General features: G+C 24.5%; 2 protein-coding genes and 1 pseudogene across 3 annotated transcripts; 2 read left to right on the top strand and 1 right to left on the bottom strand.

Annotated features, from left to right (window-relative positions):
* LOC112686362 (high affinity copper uptake protein 1-like) lies at window positions 1–11,596 on the bottom strand. Of its 2 annotated transcripts, XM_025558594.1 has the most exons (6): window positions 11,212–11,596; window positions 3,755–3,873; window positions 2,749–2,882; window positions 2,596–2,685; window positions 1,802–1,834; window positions 1–551 (listed from the first exon to the last, which is right to left on the bottom strand). In XM_025558594.1, the coding sequence occupies exons 2-6, from the start codon at window positions 3,863–3,865 to the stop codon at window positions 350–352; spliced, it is 570 nt and encodes a 189-aa protein (XP_025414379.1). In that variant the 5' UTR covers window positions 3,866–3,873; window positions 11,212–11,596; the 3' UTR covers window positions 1–349. The 2 variants fall into 2 exon arrangements, with proteins under 2 accessions (XP_025414379.1, XP_025414381.1); XM_025558596.1 differs by lacking the exon at window positions 1,802–1,834 and having other exon boundaries at window positions 350–551; window positions 11,212–11,503.
* The window catches only part of LOC112686364, a 23,017-nt pseudogene continuing 10,233 nt past the window's right edge, over window positions 5,120–17,903 (top strand).
* Window positions 11,741–13,809, top strand: LOC112686361 (probable ribosome production factor 1). Its single transcript, XM_025558593.1, has 2 exons — window positions 11,741–11,849; window positions 12,854–13,809. Exons 1-2 carry the CDS (start codon window positions 11,820–11,822, stop codon window positions 13,763–13,765), a joined length of 942 nt encoding a protein of 313 aa, XP_025414378.1. The 5' UTR covers window positions 11,741–11,819; the 3' UTR covers window positions 13,766–13,809.

Below are 17,903 nucleotides of genomic sequence, written 5' to 3' on the forward strand. Positions count from 1 at the left end.
TTAAAAGATAAAATACAAAAATTTATTCGATAACACATGGAAAAAGTATACATTTGTTTTCAATATTTCAAAAAAGTCACTTTGGAGTTTTCAATAATATATTCTTAAAACATATGATGGGACTGAATACCCACCCAAACAAATTATAATTAACAATAAGTTATAGTTTACAAAAAAAACCTGAAAATCAGGCATCAGGCATACTGCATTTATTGCTTTATTAACCAGTGAAAAAGTAACTGATATAAGCAAAACTAAACATGTAATATCTTTTAGAATTATATAATATTGTATACATTTTATGGTAATAAGTATATAAATGAATTTTTATTTGTAAAAAATATTTGTTTCAATGACAATGTTCTGTAACATCAACAACAACGGATTTTTTCCACCCAAATAAAAAGTAACCTAAAGTAGCGCCAAATAGAACGGCTAAACATAACCAAACATTGTATGTCATAAATATCAACATCAATAAGTAGCTGACAGATATCTGAACAATATGCAGGAATGTTTGAAGCAAATGTGTTACACTGAACATTGTAGGCCTGCAAAATAAAAATAAATTGAGTATACAATGTAATAGAATTATACTTAAATAACTATAAAGTTACTTTTATAATAATATATAAACACAAATATTTTTAAACACATATTATCTAATAGCATGCAAGTAAAAAACAAAAACAATAATTATAACAGCAATACCGATGTAATATTAAAACAGTAATACATTATACAATTAAAATATTGTTTTAACTGTGTTAAATAAAATAAAATATGTACCTATATATATATATATATATATATATATATATATATAATAAAATTCAATATTTATTAAATATTAAAAAAAATTCAATTCAAAACCTTAAAAAATAATAAAAAAAATAAGAGAATACAAAAATTGAATTTTTTTTATATCATACATTTTTTTTAAATATTTAGTTTTTCATTATTAATTTATACAATATTTATTTTACACATTAAATGTTAAGACCCTTAGCTGAGAAACATGGTTATATTCAATTAAATAATATTTAAATGGTACAGAAAAATATACGATGAGGTCATAGCCAGTTTTAGTGATTATAGATGTAAAATATCAAATCATAAGTGAAATATGCTCTGAAAAACTATCATATAACCACATAAGCATGCACAAAACATATGAAAACATAAAACATTATTAATTTATAATAGAGAGCAAGTTTTTAATAAATCAAAATTTTGTTTTTACATTATAAAAATCATAAGAAAAGGGAATTTCTTTAGACTTTTTCTTAGAGAAAAATATGTATTGAATAAATAAGGACTCATTCTGACTACTGTTCATTTTAAATAGATTTGTATAAACCATAGATAATATTACCACTAACTAAACAAGACTCTGAAATATGCATAAATATTTACAAAAAAAATGTATGAGTCACTTAGTTATCTCAAATATGTTTCAAAACAAATTCTCCTCCGAATAATTATTTAGATTATAAGCAAAATAATGAATTTATTGGTTTCAAAATCATAAGGTTTATGTGCTTTTATAATATATCACTTATATATTTTAATGACAAAGAAATTTTACAGTAAAAAGTATTCAATAATTTTAGTTACATGCAATAATTAAGAAATTATAAGATAAAAAACAACCATGCATAATCCACAAAATAAAAATAATTTCAAGTAAAACCAATAAACAAAAAACATATTATTAAATATTTATATCATATTGAAAGTTAGTATGAACTGAAAAAACTGGTTTTGTCATGCAATGAACATGTTACATCATTAAACTTACAGAGGTTGTTTTAAAAGCACCTTTCCGACCATTCTGAAATAAAATTAGTCTTTAAATTATACTATTCTGGTTAAAACAATGTTAAACAGACTAAAAAAAAATAATTATTATATTATTGTTAAAGCCAATTAGTTACTTTAAGTGGTTACTAGAATTTTAGTAAATATATAAAACATTATTTATTAGATTCAAAAATGTATAAAATAAATGAAAAAAAAACAATTAGAAGATAAAAATATAATTAAAATAAAATGTTAGGTGGTGGTTCATATGCTAACAACAATATGAATTGCAAGAATTAAATCAATAATTCTAGATGTATTATGATTATAAACCCAGCTTATATTTTTGTTAAATATCTGATTAACCTTACACGCCACGCGGTAAATATATTTATGTTGGTATGATAGAAAGTATGAATTCTACACTTTACTAAAACATGTATAAAGCCCTAAAAAGTGAAAATTAAGTTATAAGATAGAAAAAACAAACATTTTATTCATAAAATAGTTTTTGTACTAGAGTCCCGTACTACTAATGATATATATATAATACTAAAGAATACCCTACTATATTATATTTAATTTTATGCTTACAAAATATTTTATAGCAATATTAAAAATTAAATTACATTTTTTTGGCTTTATATAAGATTATAAAAATGAATGAAGTAAATACATGCATATTCAAATTGTGTTTATATTTATAGATTAAGAACTAGTTTATGATAGATGATATTATAACTAATATTGTTTATAACTAATAAACAATTATTAATAAATATTGAAACTTACTGTGTAACAGGATCATTAGGTCCTTTTTCTAAGGGAATTTGTACTGATCTGTACTGAATAGCATTGTATGATTTCCAGAACAAATATTCTCTAAAAAGTACAAAAATGAATATTCAATTATTTAATGTAACAAATTTAAAATTATTGATTTACCTAAAATATTTTAATCCTTCATATAATGCTGCCATCAAAAATATTCCAATCATTGAATATATAAGACCACTGGTTGTAGAAAATTTCCACCAATCAAACAATACAGTTTCATTAGTGCCAAAATGAAATGACATCTATAAAAATGTTTTTTTATTATTTTGTACACAAATAAGTTCTAATAACCACACACACACACACACACACACACACACACACATATATATGTATTAGTCATCAAGAGTTTGGATTAGTCTGTAAGAAGTCTTACGAACCACAAAATAAACAAAATGTACAGATATCAACAAAAAAAAAAGTTTTTATTTGAAAAGAGCTTGCAAAAAATGTATAATGTTTAAAATTGTAATTTGAAATCTACAATACTTTTTAATTGTAATATTTAAATTGAACTAATTTTAATAATATATTGTAATCTACTAGCTGAAAACCAGAACATTTTTGCAAAATATTATATCATCTCTCTATTTATGCAAAACATCTTTAAGCCCAACCAATGTTGCTGAACCTATAACCCAAAAAGAGTGACTGTTGATCGTTTTTTGGTGGGTACCCAAAAATCTAATGTATTAACTACTATATATTTTGCTATGGTGTAATAGGTGGTTGGTAACAGAAAATGTGTGCCTCTTCCCAATTTAATTTTAGTTCAGCGCTACTGAGACCAAAATTTAAATATTTTAATCAACATTATTAAATATTATGCACAAAAAATTCATAAATTAGTACTAAATACATAAAGTACATAAATTAGTACTAAATAGAATACATTAAATTTAAATAAAAAAATTCTTAGAATATGGTAACTTAAAATTTATTGAAGTATTGAAAAACTTCAAAGAAATTAATTTTCCCAATACTTACAAAATTATAGTCAGAACATATACTTTTTACTAGAAAATTATTTAGTAAAAGTGTTAATATTTTTAACCGATCATTCTTTTAATATTAGTATTAATCAATATATGAATAAAATAATTATGTAACTTGCCGACATCATATGATGCATCATATGTTGACCACTGCTTGTTGGATTATCAGTACCAGTACAGCAGTCATCACTATTTTGTATAGCTGTTTCTACATGATGGTGATGGTCCATAGTTAAAACTGAAAGTTATAAAAATTACTTATTAATACAATTAAATCAAAACTTGATTAATAAATGCAGGAAATATTTGTAAGATTTTAATTTTCATGTCTATAAGAAATAATAATAAATTAAATAATTAGCAGACTTCAAACACTTGTAATATCCCATCTTACTCGAAATTATAGATTAGATAAAATAATTTTTTGTTGTCTTAGGACTCTTTAGATAGTAAATATATATTTTGTAATGTCATTAAAATTGTTTTATTAAAGATAAAATACACAAGTTTTAAGTATAATATTATAATTTTTTTTATAGCAATTTATAAATTAAAAAAAAAAAATTATAATTAAGTAATACACACAGCTCAAATGTAATATTAACTACTAAGCATTTTTACTTTTTTTATTTTTATCTAAATAAATAAGTGGTATGAATAACAGGAAACCACTATACATAAGTATAAACCACAGACCTTACTTAAAATATAGATAAATCATATTATTTTGCTATTAAAAAACTAAATCTCTTTAAAAAACATAAAGCTAAATAATTTATGATAGTCGATAATCTCATTTATTCTAACTAGATCATTATTATTTACTATTAAATAATTCAAATTTCAAAACAAAATATAAATAAATATTTCACTAAGAAATTGTATTACATATGTTAAAATACTTATAATATACTAATCAACTAAATATTTTTAATAATTGTGTTCTTAACTCATATTGAATAACTATATATGTGTATATTCCATATCTTTATTAGAAAACATGTCCTTATGAAGATTTGTTTTAGATATATTAATTTTAACTTTTTTCATCATTGTTACTTATTTATTTAATTTTTCAAAGTTCGTATGATCCAATTAGAATAATTCATAACAATATTTAGTTCAACATTAACAAAGAATTATTAAATAATTATTTAATAAATAACACAAATATTTAAATACAAAAAAATTCTGTTTACATAAATATTAAATGATTCAATATAATTAATATTAAACAATTCCATATTATTTCATTTGCTATAAGCATTAAACATTTAACCAAAATTAAAGTTTCTATAAAAATATAAATTCAATTTATACAGTTAAAAATAAAAAATTAACATAATATAAATAAAATATAATATTTAGACTTTAAATTTGATATTATGAATGAATTAATAAATCTACTAAAATTAATTTAAATTTTATTTGTAATATTATAATTTCATCATAACAATAAAATTATTAAAATATAGTATACCAGTATAGTTTATGGTTCAGTTAAATTACTGAACATTTTAAATAAATAAACAATGTCGCCCAAAGCGGTATCCCTAAGGAAATATCTTTGTGGGTATTAATTCCTTTTGTTTAGTTTAAGTACAATTTAATAGAAGGGGTCACTACATATAAATCGATAAGTTTTTCTAATTATATTTGTAAACATTAATTGTATCTTACAACGTAGAGTTTATAAAAATAAGAGGGAATATTTTTAATTACATTGATGATTACACAATATTCGTACGAGTCCAAAGAGGAGGGAATTGGAACGATTTTACCTACACTGTTCTTTTAGGTGCAATATTCCTACAAACTAATTATTCTACATTTGAATTTTGTTTGATATGAGTATTATTACAAGTCAGAACCCCCTTACTCCTTCCATGGACCACAGTAAATTCTCTTTTATATAAAACAGGTTTTTCTTTCAAATTTTCATATTATTAGAATTTCAATCTGGAAATCATAATCAGTTACTTCAAACTATAAATGTGTTATACATACAACACACGGATGCATTTGGCATACACACACATATAATCCAATGTTACTTTGACAATTTTTATGTCGGAATATATTGGGGATTATTATGCATTAATCATCTCTTTAGTAGTAATTGCAGAATTTACATAAATTATGGTGGACTTCTCTAAAAAATATGTCTAAAATGTCATTAAATTTATTGAAATTTCTAACATGAACATAACTGTAACCCATTACAACAGATAATCCAGAAAAGTTATTTTCGACATTGCGACGATTAAAAAAAACAAAAAACTCAAAACCTAAAAACTTACAAATGCTTTAATAGAGAACCGTTTAAATGGATTAGCTCTGCTGAATATGCATAGATTAATACTGAAGAAGTAATGAATGTAATACAATAACAGTTCAACCGTTTTAGATAAAATTCTGGTTTCCTATCTATCAAAGTTATTTTAAACTTCCGAGGTACTCATAAATCTCGATAGCGAAATTTTTCGACTAAAAGTTTCCTATTAGTAATCTACATACAATACAATACATATTAGTAAAAATCTGACAACGTTGTACACAATATTTTTTTTTTACCGTGCTCAATCGGATCGTCAAAAAGATCTGCCGATAACGACCATGTGCTCAATCGGTTATCACAGTGTGGGTGTGGTATGTATAAAAAACAATAACATTCGTAATGTATACACCGATAATCTTCGATAATGGAAGGAAGCATACACTGTATTATAGTTTATTTATAATTTACACACAATAATTATCTGATGAATGTTAAATTCTTAAATAGTATTTCGATTCAGCATCTGTTCTGTTTGTCACCAGACTAATAACACTTAATATCGTTTTTAAAATGGAATTTGTTGTAAGTAAAAGAGGTAAAACAATGTTGCTTTTTGATGGTTTTAAATATGTTTTTGATTAGATGTTACATGAAAAATTGCAGGGCCAATAATTTTGAAAAAGAAAAAGTAAAATTTAAAACAAAAGGTACATTTTCTATCTACGAGTAAAATTAATATATGTATTTATTTATGAAAAATTTAATTAATTTATTCTTTATTATAGGTGATCATGGAAACAATTGTTCAGTCAAAAGTATAGATCGTCAAAAATTACCAACAACATGTAAGCGGATTTATCTACTTATATTAAAATTTATAATGATAAGAATATGTAACAATTGTACATGGTTTCCAAATAGTAATTGGCGGAAACGTTTTTTCACAAAAATAAATTTTGGCGGAAACGTGAATCATACCTTTATCGTTTTCGGCGGAAAAGGGCTATGCATAAATCAGAGAACCGGATTTTTTACGGAAACGGAACATGCCCAAATTCCAAACCACAAACCCAAATTCTAAGATATCCAATCTAAGATAACCAACGTTTGATAAAATGCAGCAAGACATTTAATATTCTTAAATTCGACACCATTTCTTTTCATAAAGCCAAGTAATCGCTTTAGAGTTAACTGAATCAATAATTAAAACTTGATCATTAAAACTTAGGTAATTTGAAAATATAACTGTTTATACTGTTAGACATTTTTCGGATACTTAGAAAATTATTTTTAACACACAGCAGTATTTTATTCCTTCCTTTAGAATAACTGCACTCTAATTTAGTCACTTTAGTACCACGACAAAATAGCAAAACAATAACAATATAAAAAAGTGACTACTAAGTCTCATACAGCCATACAGTGAATTATAAATTTAAATATATGCCATACATTTTTAAACTCCTAGCCATAGATTATTAGTTATTACGCTATTAGATACTAAATTATTATCTTACTTATTCATAATTTGAACAAGAAAATAACTAATATAATTTAATCACAATTTGTATACATTTTCTGATAATTCAACGAAAATTATAGAAAAAGATACCATATATTTTCGACAGTTTTTCAATTATTATTAGGAAAATTGTTGAGAAATAAAAAAAATAACACCCTAAAGGTATCGACTAAATAAATACCTAATTTCTATAAAAAAAAAAAAAAAAAAACAGTTGATAGTGAAGTAGTCCTTCCATTCAAAATCGTGTTAACTGAAAAAACCAAAAGGAAATAAATTATAATAATATTCATTTATTTCATAATTATTATTGAATATTATTTATAGACATCTGGTATGATGAGCATTATTTTAGATATCATGTTTATTAGATAATAGAAAAATCGTATTTCCCCAGTTAATTAAACAATTAAACAAACGAATCATTATTATCTCATGCACGATTACTATTGAGATGGACATTTTTTTTAACATCGATGTTTTGATACATAGGAAATCCTTTCCGCATGAACTGTATCCCAACGATATTATACCACTACACGAATTGGGTACCAAAGTAAAAACGTTATTTTCTTCCCATTTTATACAAATTTGTATACGGTCAAAAGCAAATTATTACTACAGGCCAGTGGCGTAGCCATTGATTTAGCAGGGGGGGGGGGGTTAAGTGTAAATTAAACTTGGTTTTTTTCAGTTTTCGTTAGATTTGTTGCTCAATTAAATTATTCAAGAACAAAGATTAATTAGTTGAAAAAATTATAAGTTAAATATATTTATTTATGCATTAATTAGTTAGTAAAAAAACTAATTTATGTATACCATGGCCGTAGCAAGGGGAAGTATCGTGAGGTGCTAACTCCTCGAATTTAAAAATGAAAAATTTTCTCTTCATGTTAAAAATTACAACGGTCAATAAAGAATATTTAATTTAGAAAAACTTTATCACTTTTAAATTGAAAACACATATGGGCGCATTTTTAAATTTCGCCACGACGCTACATTTGGTTGCTACGGCACTTCGATATATTTAAGGTAACTTACATTTTTCTAGTCAAAACAAAAAAAATAATTATAAATTTGATTATAAACAAATTTTTTTCTTATTAAATAATTATTAACAAAATTAAGTACTATAATGGTTTTAAAATCAACAAATAAAATAAATTAAACTTATTAATAAGTAACTAATTTTTAATATAATTATTTATTTTTTATATATATTTATAAAAAAAAAAAAACGTCTACGTAAAGAAAGTTGAACTGTAGTACTAAAATAATGAACTATGAAAAATGATTTGGTAATTTTTTGTTAGAGCTGATACTACAGTGTTGATATGTATACATTAGGTTAATTGCATTTTTTTTTATCGGGACATCAAATTTAACAATATAATGTTTTAAACTCCGCTATATTAAAAAATAAATAAAAACCTAATTTAAGATTTGTGTTATTTGAAAAATTAATTAGGACAAATATAACGCGATAGAAGAATGTACGTATTTAAAACAAAATAATTATTAGGGGGGAAAACAAAATCATGCTTATTCGTATGTTCAAAGTTTATACTAATCTTATTACTAATATATTAGTCTAGAATTCTAATACTGAATCAAACAATGATGGAACTATTAAACATGTATATCTAACCAACTATAAACTAAGAAGCTAATGAGGCTGTTCAAACTGCGCAAGATTAACATGCTTCTCATCAAGGTAATATAATTATAACATAAAGTCAATTGTATTAAATCATACTATATTTCGGTGTTATTAATGTTCAGCAATTCTATAGGCTAAGACTCTCGAAGAAGTATAATTTTAAAGGATTCTTCTATAACACATTTTACTATACCCAACTATAAAAAAATCGTGTTGGTTTGTAATGATAGCCATAAAAAATTGTACCCGACAAATGATTTAAAGCAGATTTGGATCCAATGGCATCAATACTTTTCAAATTTAAGTTCTCAAGAACAAGAGAAATTTGAATATGAATGCAATAAGTAAAAAAAAAAAAATGTATTACAATATTTAATCATTGCACCACTATTTACTAATTTTATTTTTACTAATTTGCATAAAATACGTTGGCCAGACTCACATTCATCAGTGGGTATTAATTTTACATAGAAAAAAAAAAAAATGAAAAACATTTTTCAAATTTGAAATCGTAATTTGTAATTTTTCGTAATAGTTTTACTTTATAAATACTTGGGTTTTGGACAGAAAATAATGAAAATAATAGAGAAACTTAATAATAAATGTAGAGTTCATATAGAGTTCAATTACCTATCAAAAAAACATTTTCCAAAACAATATGAATATTAACGAATAGATTCTTTAGTATTAAAAATCTAAATTAACAATACTGTTTCAAATTTTTCAATAAAATGTTTAATCATTTATATAATATTGTAATAAATAAATAGATAATTCTTTAAAAAAATCTACTCAAATAAAAACAACAATCTATAAGTACATACTTAATATGAATAATAATATGTATTTTATTACACATCATGGGGGTAATTATGTATTTAAATAAAATATTGTTAGAAACTAGATACTTTATTTTTAATTAATTTGGTATTATAGATACAAATATGAAATATTAATAGACCGAACACTTCATAAAATTTTCATATAATTAATCAATATGCCCTTCACACTGTATTATAAGTCCTTAACTAAAAACGTATGGTATAAACAAAGTCCTTCATAAAATATTTGATAGTAAAACTAAATAGGTACTAAATAAATCTGTATTAACATTTTCAATGATAAACAGTAACAGGAATATCAAGTAATTTTGTTTTAAATATAAATTTCCTATAATATAAATTTTAAGAATAAATTTTCATTCTTGAAGACATTAAGAATAATGTTTTAATATTTAAAGAACATTTAAATATTAATCAAAATATATTTTAAACAGCAATTATCATAACATTATACGTAAAACAAAGCATTTACTTAAACATATTTCTGCTTAGATAGGTAATTATAATATTCAAATACTTCTTCCTCTCAATTTCACAAGTAAATTATGTATAAGGGACATAAATGTTTAATGCCATCTGGGCCAAAAAAAAAAAATTATAAATAATAAAATAAATAAATAATAAATTATAAAAAGTAATAAATAATCTGAGATACTAAACGAAAAGCAATTTGCTACCCGATAAAAAAATTATGTTAATTACGTTTAACTTCCATAGAATTTTTAATTAAAATAAACATTATTACATATTTTATGTTAAAATGTATTTAAATATAGCTCAAAAACCACAATCTACATAAGTTAAATATCAAACCATTGACATTTTATTTAGGAAATTTTACAACCACTTGCCATTTAATTAATCTAAACATTTAGAATTTAAGAAATTTATAATTAATGTAATTTTTTTTTTAAAGCAAATAATATCAAAAATTTCGAATAGATAAGTATGGTTTCCTTCATATTTATTGCAATTGAAAAAAATATTCCCTAAAATAATGATACCCTGAAAAATGAATATACCTATACCCTATACCCACTTGCCTACCCTTCATCACACGACAACGCCTGACACACCCATAAGGGTTCTATTCATACGAATCTATTAATATACCAGGATAAATCGTGAATACTAAAAAAAACATGACAAAACGCACAACGTTGACAGACGTTTTACTGGATAAAATTAAAAACAAATCATTTAACGGACTAAAAATTTCAAAATAAACACAAATTGTCATCGACAAAATAGGTGGAAATTATTATTAATCTTACCTGACCGCCGAAATCCACTACTTGTCAAATCGGATACAGAATGATCAATCTGATCAGTTCGCAATCTGGATCGTGACGCGTAGACAAATGAAAGTCAGTGGCGAAAAGAAAAACTTAGAAAATAACCTTCACTACGCATTACATGAGATACATTCCTAGGTCCTCGGTCTTCGACACAGCTGAACTACTGTGCAATCATTATTTACGAAATCGACGCTAGGTAGAGGTAGGCCGTGGTAGACACTAGCGACTAGCCACTTACAAGTCACTTTCTAATATTTTCCACTACGACAACAGATTAACCTTATCAGTTCCATGAATAAAACGGAATTTGATAATGTTGGGTGATGCAGAAAAATTGTTCCAGATGGAAAACGTACCACAAAAACTGAGGCGGGCCTACCTATGCAATAGTGGTTCTCGTGGTCTTGGTTACAAAGACGTCGATCGAGTGCTGTGGATTTCCCTTATCGTTCTAACCTAAAAACCTATACATGTGTATTGATAACATTTTATAATTTATGTTTATGTTTAAAAATGTTTAAAATAATAGATTGAAATTATAATTAGTAATTAAAATATCAGTAATATATTGTATCAACCAAACAATGGAATCTGAACCAGAAAACGAAGTCGTGGTGAGTTTTTTTCAATATATTCATATTCTTTAATAATAAGTATTACGTTATCTTAATATGGCGGAGTTAGTATATTAGTATATATTTTGAATTAATCACTTCCCAAGTGATTAATATTGAAATAAAAATCATAGTATATTTATCTTTAATATCATTATGGATGTTGAGTTTAATAGTTAAAAATGTAAATTTATGTATTAAAAAGATGATTGCACTTACAATATTAAAACTTCAATGCAATCAATAGCTTAACAATGAAAGTAAATTTTATGTGTCTTATGTATTTGAACATTTTTAAATTATTTATATAAATTACACGTGAATTATTTCATAACTATTTTGGTACCTTTACATTTTTTCTATTATTTTATATTTCAAAATATTTTGAATTAATTAAGAGTAAAAAGTTAAGAAAATATATAATTCTAGAAGTCATGATGTGAAAATGTACATAGTAGTACTAGTTTAATTATTATAGTTTTAAATGAAATGGAATTTATATAATAAAATTAGCGTTCAATTCTATGGCTTTTGTATAAAATTGTCTTATATTTTACATTACATATTAAGTTACTCAGTGATATTATAAACAATAAAGGGAAGCCTACCCTGAGAACATGTCTAATTCCTGGTATCTAAACATTGTTTAAACAGTTAAATATAATTTGATATGCAATTTAAAAAAAATTTTATAACTTTTATATTCAATTTATTTTGGTTCCTATTTATTAATATAGATTTAGGTAGTATGAATCCTTATTAAATACTCAAATGACGATACTTTTTAATCATGGTTTATATGAATATTATTTACTATTTTAATATCATAATTTGTAACTATGTACTAAAATTTAATGAATGAACATGGGGACAATGGTCCTATAAAAATAATGAATAAATAAATTAGTTAATAATGAATACTTATTTTTAATTTTAAAGTAATGATTTTTTTTATATTATATTTACTTTGTGTCCATTAATAAGCATTGATTTTTAATTTTAAGGTAAAGCAGCCTGAATTGCCGAAATTAGTACGAAAAAAACCTAGAGGACTATTAAGACAAGAAAAATTGAAGGAACTAAAAAATAAAAAAAAAGTTCAAAAAAGAGATAGAAAACTTAGAAAAGATAATGGTGACCCAAAACAAATACCTCGGACAATTGAAAATACAAGGGAACCGGATTCAACAGTTTTCCATTCTGACGATGAAAATTTTGATCAAAAAACACAAGATCTAACTGCTGAATTTGAACATGATGAATTCGCTGATTATTATTCTGACCTTTATAAACCTAAAGTATTAATTACATACAAGGAAAAACCACTGCGGAAGGTTAGAGAATTTGGTAAAATTTTAACTGAAATTATACCCAATTCTGTAAGAATTTTTCGTCGTGACGCATCCGTAAAAGAGACAATACAAGCTGCCATTAAAAAAGGATTTACAGATTTGATAGTATTAAATGAAGATCGTGGGGAACCCAACGGTTTAATTCTAATTCATATGCCAGAAGGTCCAACAGCATATTTCCGTTTAAGTAATGTTATATTTCCAAACAAAAGACAACGTAAAGAATTTACTGACCATAGACCAGAAGTAATAACTACAAATTTTACAACTGGATTAGGTAAAACTGTTGCGCGTATGTTAGGTGCAGTTTTTCATCAGCAAGCAGAGTTTAAAGGCAGACATGTTGTAACAATGCATAATCAGAGAGATTACATATTCTTTCGCCATCATAGATATAAATTTTTGAAAAATAAACCATCGCTCAGAGAATTAGGACCTAAATTTACTTTACGATTGCAATATCTCCAAGAAGGATTATATGATCCAAAATGTGGAGAATACAGATGGATAATGACAGATAAAAGACATAAAATTGAAACCAGCCGTAGAAGATTTTTTTTGTGATATGTTTCATTATTTAAATAAAAACATAACAAATTTTATTAATATTTGTATTTTATTTAATAATTTCCTGACATCTATTTAAGTTGAAAACAATTAATTAAACATCAATATTCATTATTTATTTATTTGAATTATTCTGAGATTTATAAATTACTTATTTCTTAATATTTTACTACTATTTAATTGAAATTAAAATAGAAAAAATAACAATGAATAATTAATATATTAATAAATATAGTTATATTTAACAGCAGTAGTATAAATAACTGTTTTTAGTGAGTTATAACTGTTTGTATATTAATTTACTATTTACATAATTTAATCATGTACATTATTCATTTTTGATTGTATTGTGAGTTATATCTTACTGGGTTCATATTTACTCCATATAATATGTTGGGTTCATATATACTCATATTATATCAACAATTATTCTTAGGATGCAATTATAACATTGGGAGAAGAAGAAAATATTGATGGTTTATTATTTCAATGTAGGTAGTCATCATACCTGGAAAGCAAAACTGGTGGTAGAGTAAAATCTGCAGTTAAGTGTTTAAACATTGCTACCTTATCCCAATAGAGCCGTTGAGAACCGGGATTTTCTCGGTGGGCCGCTGCTTATATTGACGAAAATGGGCCGATGAAAAATATTACTACTAATACTATTTTACATGTACATATATATTAATAAATGTACAAATAAAAGTAAATAAATATAATACTGATAATATATATTTAAATCTAGCTTAAATCTATAAATATCATAGTAAATTCCTTTAAAATGAAGAAGAAAAAAAAGTATTTACAGTAGGGTTACATAATTTTAAATGAAATTTTTTTTATGTATTATTTGAATCGAATGATCAAAAATTCAAAATTTCCAGTGCAAATTTTTTTTTTAATGCGTATTTTAACATTAGTGCATGTTATTGATCTTTTAGCGCATATTTGATTGGTTTTTAATGCATATAATTCCGTGCTATAATGATAACTAATGGCGTATTTTCAATTTTTTCTGGGGGGGGGTTCACAGTTTATACATAATTAATATAAACTATATATTATATTGTCATAGTTACGTCCTTATGCAGTTTTTGGAGGAAATTGAACTAAATATATAATGTAATAATCGTATAGTCGTATATATATATATACAGCAGTTATCTGCTGTACGTTGACTTGTACGGTCGTATTGCATATTTCGTACATGTTTTACACTCGTTGAAAACACTGGCTATGGGTAATATGATATTGATTTTGTATACATAATCAGCTAGCTATTACCAGTGACGGATCTTGAATTCTGGAGGCCCCAGTGCGAAAAAGATTTAGGGGCCCTCATCAAAAAAAATTTAAGTTATTTTATAGTACTTTACCTTCATATTTTGACCACAAATCAAATTGCGTTATAAATTTATAACCATAATTTACCATAAATATAATATTTAATAAATTATTTATTTAACATAATTATTGCATAAATATCTAGAGTAAGTCCGTACAAAGTAAATAGGTTACAAATACATATAATAAACATAACACATGTATACTAAATATGTTACAAATTTATTAAATAAAGCAAGTAAATTTTTTTCAATAATTTTATTTTAAAATTTTTTTTTTCTTGATTTTGCTTTGGCAAGATGGTCAATAATCTTCTCAATATTTATACTTTTCGTTCGTTCTTTTTCTATATTTAAAATAGTTATACTTGATAAACGCTCTTGTCCACAAGAGTTTCTTAGGTAATTCTTAATTAGTTTTAATTTAGAAAATGATCGTTCTGCTCCTGTCACAGTGATTGGCATTATAAGAAAAATTATGCAAGCACTTAAAACATCTAGGAAACTACTTGATAAATCGTTAATTATAATAAAACAACCCAAATATTTTATTGTTTATAATTTTTCATCTTTTTTAACAATTTTTAAAGATAACATTTGTCGTGGGAAGTCAGAATTAATATCATCTTTATATGTTGAACAAAAGTCAAATGATGATTTTTATAATATTTTTATCGATTTGCGAAGAAAGAATAATAGGGTTTAAAAAATTGAAATCCTCTATTACATTATGCATACCTTGAAACCGACTAACAAATTGAGATAAAACGGTATCCAACACAGGGAAAAATATTTTTACTTTAAAGTTCTCTTCAGTTGTGCTTGGTCTCCAATATCCATTTAAATTATTATAAAAATGTTTTTCCCTTTTTTTAACAAATTTATTGGGAATTCCCCATCTTGAACAAAGCAATTTTGCATTATTTAGTATAATATCATCGTAGCTATTTCTTGTATTTCTTGTTAAATTTCAAAATTTCATTAACTTAGTAAAATATACTAAACAAAAAAAAATTATCTTTAAACTCATTTTATTTATTACATTCTTGTTAAGAATACTTTTCAAATATATTCAGAATACTTAAATACTTGGTGTCATTTATATTTAAAATACGTATTCAAATACTTTCTTTAAAAAGTATTTGAATATAAATACAAATACTTTTTAAAAGTATTCAAAATACCTATAACCAAAATATTGGAGAATTTGCAGTAAGAATGCAAATAAGTATTTAATATTCTAGAATAAAAATAAAAAGTATTTTTTAAGTATTTATAATATATTGGTCGAAAAGTATTTGAAAAGTATTTAAATACAAGTATTCGAATACTTATAAAGACATTTATTTATTTATTTTACATTATAAACGGGTAGATATCCTTTGGTATTAATAGTACAGAAAGTGTATTATGTTTTAATATGACACTAAGTTACAATATAAGAGTTAACAATAATTATGATAGTAATGATATGAGTATGAATACAATAAAATAAAATAGTAATAAAAGTGAATAATAATTAATTAACAATTTATGACATGAATTAATTTATAAACATTCAATGATATACAATTTGGTAAACAGATAATAACATAATTCAACTTTAATATTCGCATTAATCTTAATAATAATAATAAACATGGTATTTAATTTGTTGCTAGATTTAAACCTAAGTATACATTTTTTTAAATAAATCACGTGACATAAAGAAGAAATCTATGTGATCGGCTATAACATTACATAATGAGAGAGCTCTAGGGAAAAAAAGATGCGGAACTGTAGTTGTTTTTATAAAATGGTACATGGAACAGATTCGATTTTCTTAAGTAACGACTTGGTGTTATAAAACCAATCATAGAAAGCAATTCCGGGGAATTAATAAGACCGTTCAGTAAATCAAATATGAACATAATATCTGCAACATTCCTTCTTAGTTCAGTACTTGTAAATCCAAAAACCGAGTATTGCAAACTGGTGGAAGTAGGTATATTCAATTTATAACATATAAGTTTTAAACATTTATTCTGAACTTTTTCAATCGCCTCTTTATATGAAGAATAACTAGGAGACCAGACTACAGAGCCAAACTCGAGATGAGATCTGACAAGAGAAAAGAATAATGTTTTAAATGTATAAAGATTTTTAAAATTGTTCGTCCTTCTATTAATGAACTTTAACATTTTGAAGGCTTTTTTAATTATAGTATTTATATGTATAGAAAAGGACATATTGCTTTCGATAACAATTCCTAGGTCTCTAACAGAATTGACACGCGTTAAGACACAGTTATCAATTTTATAATTATAAGAAATTGCATTATCCAATCGAGAAAAAGTAATAACACTACATTTACTTAAATTTAAGGGTAGGCGATTATGACGGCTCCAAATTGCAAACCTATCCAAATTTGATTGTAAATTTAAAGTATCTTCAGGAGATCTAACTATTGAGAATATCTTTACATCGTCAGCAAATAAGAGAACTTCGACTAAGCTATCAAATATGGAAGGTAGATCATTTATAAATAATATAAATAAGAGGGGGCCCAGATGAGAACCTTGAGGCACTCCAGAGGTAAGAAAAAAGTCGTTTGAAATATTAAAAGATACTTTTACAGCCTGAGTGCGAGAGCTAATATAAGATTTTATCCAATCTAAAAAACTACCATGGATGCCGAATAAAACTAATTTATTTAGAAGTAGGCTGTAGTTTATTTTATCAAATGCTTTTTGGAAATCAGTATAAATTGAGTCTAATTGGGCATGGGTATTAAGGGAATCAAGTATCTTAGA

The sequence above is a fragment of the Sipha flava genome, unplaced genomic scaffold, assembly GCF_003268045.1.
Source record: "Sipha flava isolate LNK unplaced genomic scaffold, YSA_version1 307_pilon_pilon, whole genome shotgun sequence".
Taxonomy (NCBI): Eukaryota; Metazoa; Arthropoda; class Insecta; order Hemiptera; family Aphididae; genus Sipha; species Sipha flava.